The sequence below is a fragment of the Mytilus galloprovincialis genome, chromosome 8 (genome assembly GCF_965363235.1).
Source record: "Mytilus galloprovincialis chromosome 8, xbMytGall1.hap1.1, whole genome shotgun sequence".
NCBI lineage: Eukaryota > Metazoa > Mollusca > Bivalvia > Mytilida > Mytilidae > Mytilus > Mytilus galloprovincialis.
Window position 1 is genome coordinate 79,524,968 of NC_134845.1, and position 7,201 is coordinate 79,532,168.

The 7,201-nt window shown below is 31.4% G+C and overlaps 1 protein-coding gene and 1 long non-coding RNA gene across 2 annotated transcripts; both read left to right on the plus strand.

Annotated features, from left to right (window-relative positions):
- The first annotated feature begins 279 nt into the window (after positions 1-279).
- On the plus strand, positions 280-2,519 carry LOC143043555 (uncharacterized). The gene is made up of 4 exons (XR_012968466.1): positions 280-832; positions 1,359-1,445; positions 1,893-2,004; positions 2,345-2,519. It is a non-coding gene; the product is annotated as an uncharacterized LOC143043555 (long non-coding RNA).
- A 645-nt stretch (positions 2,520-3,164) lies between these two features.
- Positions 3,165-6,847, plus strand: LOC143043556 (uncharacterized). The gene is made up of 5 exons (XM_076215811.1): positions 3,165-3,327; positions 4,177-4,386; positions 4,931-4,999; positions 5,330-5,535; positions 6,411-6,847. The coding sequence occupies exons 1-5, from the start codon at positions 3,225-3,227 to the stop codon at positions 6,609-6,611; spliced, it is 789 nt and encodes a 262-aa protein (XP_076071926.1). The 5' UTR covers positions 3,165-3,224; the 3' UTR covers positions 6,612-6,847.
- Positions 6,848-7,201: the final 354 nt, after the last annotated feature.

The following is a 7,201-nucleotide window of genomic DNA, read 5'->3' on the forward strand; positions in this document are numbered from 1 at the left end:
CCAAAATATCATTTGGTCATATTGAAGAAATCAGTACACGACTTGTCCAATTGTCTAAATTCATTCCAAAAAAATTTGCAAGGAAACCTAGAGGCTTGGATGAAATTGACTATTGGAAGGCCACAGAATACAGGCAGTTCTTACTTTACACTGGTAAGCTTGTGTTAAAAGGTGTACTAAAAAAAGAGCTATATGAACATTTCTTAAGTTTTTCAGTTGCCATGACTATACTCGTAAGTCCAGTTTTAGTTGAAAATTTTGTTGAGTATGCAAAGGAATTATTGGTGTATTTCGTATCACAGGCTCAAATTTTATATGGAGAAGAGATACTAGTCTACAATGTTCACAGCATGGTGCATTTGGCTGATGATGCAAAGGAATATGGCTGTTTAGATAACTGTGCAGCATTTTTCTTTGAAAATCATATGCAACACTTAAAAAAAATGATACGATCTGGAAAAAATCCGCTATCCCAAATTGTTAAAAGAATTAGTGAGCTAGATAATTTACCATCGAAAAAAGTTGAAACAGTCATTCCCAACATTTGCAACAAGAAACCAAATAATGCTTTTGTTTTGAACAATCACAATTGCTGTGAAGTTGTTGGTGAAGTAAATGGAGGTAAATCAATATTATGTCGTGTGTATTCAAGGGGAGAAGCTATTTTTAATATACCATGTGACTCAAGAATTATTGGAGGATACAGATTCCAGAAACGTTTCTCCCAGATGAAAATGCTTGATGTTGGACTGCTTAATCGTCAAGCAATTGAGATCAACAAAGATGTTGATTTGCATGTTACCTTTTTAGCAATTCTGCATGACTTTTAGAGGTAAGTTAAGACTAACTAAAATTATAACTTGAACCTGTTGAATGAGTTGAATCTGATGTAAATGTATTTGAAAAACTAACATTGTTGTACAAACCTTTCTGCATGTAATTTTAGGGAATATAACAATGAGTATACAAAAGAATGGGAGTTAAGGGAATAAGTCAAAGAGACAAAAACAATTGAAAACATATTTTTCCTTAATAGACCTCGATCAACATCATGCAAGTATGTTTAATATTTCATTATAGTTCTTAAGCGTATGAAAAACCAGTTGCATTGATGTTTCGAGTATCAACATGATCAATTTGTATGCTTCACATGTAAATTAAATACAAGTAAAAGTACATTTTGTGCATGTGTGAACTTAAAAAAAATACATGTGCCATATCAGTACGTTTGTACATTGTAGCTCACATTTTCATATTTGTACATTCTATTCATTGTCAAGGATAATGAAAATGAACTTTAATTATTCAGGAGTATTTCTAATTGGTGATTCACGTTAAAATTATTTTCTTCATTTCAGATGTTAAAGCAGTATGTAGTTGTGGGTTTTAAGGATGATTCAGTGGCAGTGGCACACAAAAAATGGCTAGTAAAAACATTGGAAGGGGTAAGAAATGACAGAAACACATTATTTTAGCTATTTAAAGCACTGACTGCTACGCACACGAAATCAATTTGTTGTAAATTTGGGCAATTATGAATCTACTTTGGGAAAGATACTCACATTTACAAAACATTAAACTAAAACCAAAAATAGTTGACTGAATTAGGTAGACACCTATTTTTGATAACAGTAAACAATTAACACATGTAGATTGAAAAAAAACACATCATCATAACATGCATTAAATGACAAAATATCTAATTTATGGATAAAGAAATTGTTGAAAAATGCCCAATAGAATTATTTATGAATGTCCAATATTTCAAGGGAACAATCAGCAAACACACATTTATATTTCACTCCGAAATTTTTCTATATACATATACATATAACTTTTTAGATGTATTAAATGTAAGATTTTATTATCATTGTCTATATATTTTTTTAAAGGAATCTGCATGTTGGTGGCCCTTTAACAACCAGAGTACCAGAGCAAGAAAAGGGGAAGTACCTGACAAGGAAAGGTGGATGATTTATTCTGTCCGTATATTTGCATCTGCAGGTAAAGAAATTTTGTCTTATTAAGAAGATAAAAACACGACAATGTTTAGACTACAAGAGCTGAACCCCCTTTACTTTGAGCTTACAAGCTAAATGAAATTGTTTAATACTGTAAATTATTGAAAGCTATTGTGATGTCAGAACTGTGCCACTTGTGCCGTAGATTTTATATTGAACTTTAAAAATATAAATTTGATGATTGTGTTGAAAATTAAATAACATATCATTAGCCAAACTAGAAAACTGATTGTGCTTTACATTTTATAACACAAGTAACTATACATTGTATACAAGTTTGTTTAATGTCTTTACAAATTAATACTTAAACTTTGAATTTGCAGATTCATTTGAAATGGCTGTAATAAAGTCAAAGTTGGCTTTAGACACATCCAATGTAGAGAGTGAGGATCAGGGGAAAACCCAGAGAGATAGCCCTGTCAATGTCCAGCCAGAACAGACAAATAGCCCTGTCAATGTCCAGCCAGTGCATACAAAATCTAGGACAATTAAAAGGCCTCAAAATATGCTAGTATTCCAGATGGTAATACATTTATATATATATATATATATATACATTTATTAAGTACTGTAATTTCAGAAATTATTGGGTGCATTTATGATTGCGATTTTGTCATTTGAGACTAAAATACAATTTTAAGTTTTGTGATATTGAGAAAAATCCTGTTTGAAGCACAGAATTTAGACATGCGAGTTTCAATTATTGCTAATATTATTACCCTGTCACATTTTTGCAATAATTTCTGAATTTACAGTATTTGATAATAATTATTTGGTTGATGTTTTGTAGGCAATTTTAGTCTTCAGTTAACTTCATTTTACTGTGTAAAAGCCTTTTAAAAAATATGGCACCCAAGTTAAAAAGCTGATGCAGTTGACCTCCTGAAGAAGATCTGTTGATATATATTGATTAATCTAGATTGCAAAAGAAAGACAGCTGTTTTTGAAACAATTTTTTTGCTCTAAAGATCACTTTTGAAAAATCATGTCTAGATTCTTTTGATTGTTAGAAATTCTTTCATGACCAGTGGTCTAGTTTGGTAGATTAGATATAGTGCAGCCTGTTGATTGAAATAAAAATGTATATGAACTTTATTTTTCAAGTCATTTCTATAAAATTTGTATATATTTTTTTCAGCAGACTCGGATGAAGATGAACCACCATGTTCTTCCCAAAAAGTTTTAAAACTGCCAGTGCCGCCAATGCTATCACCATTAAACAGAAGTTCATTGGCAGCCCTATCACCAGAAATGGATAGACAGTTGACGCTATCACCATCAGTAGATATGTCACCCCTTGATAGAAGTAAGTTAGTAACAACATGATAGTGAGGCTTTCCTGTATTATTTAATTGCCATTAAAAACTCATTTGTGCATCTTGAATAGATATAAGTGGTAGATCCAAAAGGGGGGGGGTTGATGGTCAAGGGTTGAAAGTTCAAACACCCCCATTTTTATGAACAATGCATTTGAAATAGGACATATAATAAGAACACCCCTTTATCCTGAGTTGGGACCCCTTTTTTAAAGAAAAATAGCTCGATCTGTTTCATATATATTTGAACTGTTCTAGATCAAAGAATCATTATCCACAACATGCATTCATTGGAGAAGGATTTGAAATAAAGATAAGATTAGAAGTTTGAAGACATATTTTATTTTTAATATAATCATCAGTGAAAGCCTAACTTGAATTGCTGTTCAAATGTGATAATATTGTTCCACCATTTAACCCTTTCCTCCATGGACTTTTCATTTTTACCTGCTTGATTCGCATAAGGATTTTTTTTAATAAAACAATAATCATCAGCTTTCAAGTAATAATGCATTTGGGAAAACAAATATTTCATCAAATAAATTTAAGTCATATAATCTTATGAATATCCTTTTCATATTGGATACAAATTTTATTAAGTCTAATGCAGACATTTCCTAGTCAAAGCGTTTCAACTGAGGTACTACACAGGCGTCAAAAGGCGTCATTATGGAGTAAAGGGGGTGGCGTCAAAAGGCGTCATTATGGAGGAATCTTTAATTTAATTATATATTGCAAGTTTCTGTCTTTTAGTATGCATACTGTCCTATTTTACTATATTTAGGAGTCTAAAATTGGTTATTTGTTTATTTATTTATTTGTTATTTTTTATAATATAGATTTCAGAACAGAATCATCATTTAGACCACTGAACAGAAGCTTGACAGGTGAAATGACCAGATCAAGTTTATCACAGTCACCATCAACAATAAGGTCTGGTAGTAGTAGGTCATCAACAGCCCCACCACCATTGCTGACACCATCAACAGGGATGGTAAGGTCATCAATGACACCATCACCAGTAGTAGATTGGTCACCACATAATACAAGTAAGTTAGTAACAACATGATAGTGAGGCTTCAGTGTACTGTGGACACATACTCTTTAAGTAATGACCTAGAAAATCAGAACCTATGCATCTAGCCAAGAATAAAAAATTGCAGTTGTTAAACAGACACATTTATTTTAAGCCCCACCTACAATAGTAGAGGGGCATTATGTTTTCTAATCTGTGGGCCTGTTCATCTGTCTGTCCCTCGGTTTCGCTTCATTTTAAAGTTTTTGGTCAAGTTAGTTTTTGATGAAGTTGAAGTCTAATCAACTTGAAACTTAATACACATGTTCTCTATGATATATTGCCAAATAAGATTTTTGACTCAAATTTGATAATGATAATGCTATTGGGGCATATGCATCTGTGTGCTTTAGACACATTGTTGTTAATCGTGGAATAAGAAAGAAATAAACAAGAGTACACATGTTAGTTGCTTTAATATGTTAAAAAAATGCCATAAGAAGACTGAATAAAAGAATTTTCAAAAATATCAATTGGCTTTAACAATTTTCCTTATCTTAAAATTTTCTTTTATTTAGATAACCAATTCCTGGATAATCTGCCTGGATTACGGATGCCATTGACAAGAAGGGTTGACACTATTGAAGGTAATTGGTCTCTATATAAAAAGTTATGAAAAAACCATGCCTCTACAAATTTATATACAATATATTAATATCATTATCAATTTGTATTGTGTTATATTGATATATATATACTTCTATTATCAGTTCTTGGAAAATGTGTTTTCATATATATTATTGTAAATTTAGAAATTATTCTGTGCATTAATAATTGCCATTTAGAGGAAAGAACTGCTTCTTTCACTTTAAAAAGATCAATATTTTGAAAGAATACAAGACTGTCATATTTATTGCAAAAATTCCTGAAATAGCAGTATTTAATTTCTTATTCAAGGTACATTGTTTTCCTTTCAGCCACTCAGAGGATAATCCTTGAAAATTTGGCAGTGATCAGGGAAAATCAAAAAGAAATGAAGGAGATGTTGGGGCAAATCTTGTCATCAAAATCAGGCCCCAAAGATGTTATAATTGAGGATGTGATACAATCTCCAGCAAAATCTGAAGAAGAGTTGCTGGAGATTATTAGGGAACTAGAAAACCCTGAATTTAAAAAGAAATTGGTATGTAATACTAAGCTAAGTTAAAATTAATGTACACATCACTGTGGTAAAAAAATCACTTAAAATCCAAGGTCCGAACTGTACAGTGCAGTTATTGTTTACAAATTGTATTTTAAAGTCATAAGAAACCTCAAATTTAAAAAAAATATGCTTAAAGATAGTATTCATTATACAACTTATGTACATGTACTTTTTTCTGAGTAAAATTCTTTAATTTGTCCACATTTAGAAGTTTACTTATTTTTAATTGCTTGCTTCCAGGAAGCAATTCGCCGACATATTTTCTGTATGCATAGTGACCCGAGCTTAACCCTCCTGGTAACAATTCGGTGACCACAATACGCATGGATCTGTCATTGAAATAAACAAATATCTGATTATACATGTTAAACACGTGCCCAATACCCATGCTTTTTGTGATTTGTTTACTATAGGGTGACAATCGGTAAAACTCGGCTTCAAAACACGGCATTTAATGAGCAGCCATATTTGTTAAATCATAACAAACAGAGAGAAAAAAATTGACGATTATATGATATATTTGCGAAAAAATGATAAAATCGTGCACAGAGGACTAAGTTTATGATGTATACATGCATTGGTTCAAGAATTGGACAAACATTATTTTTCACCTCTTACTCGTTTCATATGACTTTAATTCTCATTATGAAAAGGCATCTGGAAGTCCATTCAAAAGTGGAATGATATTCATCTATGAACATCCAGTTTAAATTTGCAAATTTTTTAGACAAATGTGGTGTAAGTTGCTAACTTTGTCAACAAATAAGATTAACATTTTATCAACTTGTTCCTTTGAGTGCTGCGATACAAATGTATATATTTTTTTTTAATTTCCATTTTGATTTGATTTTTAGGTAAACCTACTTAGTACCTTAGGTGGTCATAAAGTTGGGGACACTGTCCGAAAAATGCTGAGAGTATTGGGGACGAATGGTCTTTGGTCCAATTATAGCTTGAAAGGGAAAAAAAGAAGAACTTCTTCGAGCTATCCCTTTGTAGAGTTGTCACAAGTAAGTAAGAAAATTTCCTTCAAAGATTTTGTAAAGAAGGAATGATGTTAGAATGCAAAAAATCTCTCTGTAATTTTTATCAATTTATCCCTTTCTGCACCCTTTGTAGTTTATTTGATCTGCTGATGTCACATTCAAAGTACACATCTTTTGCAGATCTTTCAAAAAAGAAAAAAAAAGATTGCCTGCATCTTAATTGAAAATCATTAAAGAATCCACCACCAAAACTGGTGTAATATGATATTTATCCACTGGAGAGGATTACATTTTAGATATTTAAAACTCACAGCAAGCCTTGCATTTTAAATTGGAAAATTTAACTGTCTTGATTGGATAAATATTGTATCACACTTGATGCAGTTGTAGCTAGAATCTATATTTATTCAAACTTTGATAAAAAAAAAATATGGTTATAAAAGGCTTGCTTATCAGATAGATTTTAATTGTTGAATATAGAAGATGATTGATTGTTTTTATAATATTTTTTCCAGAATCTTGTATAAAAATACACAGATGCAGTGTGTCTGAGGTTGAGGAGTGTATAGCAGAAACCCTGATAACCTGAAACCAACACCAACCAACCAGCTGATCAGGAATGAATTGAAATGATTTGGAATGAAAATAAAAAAAACTTC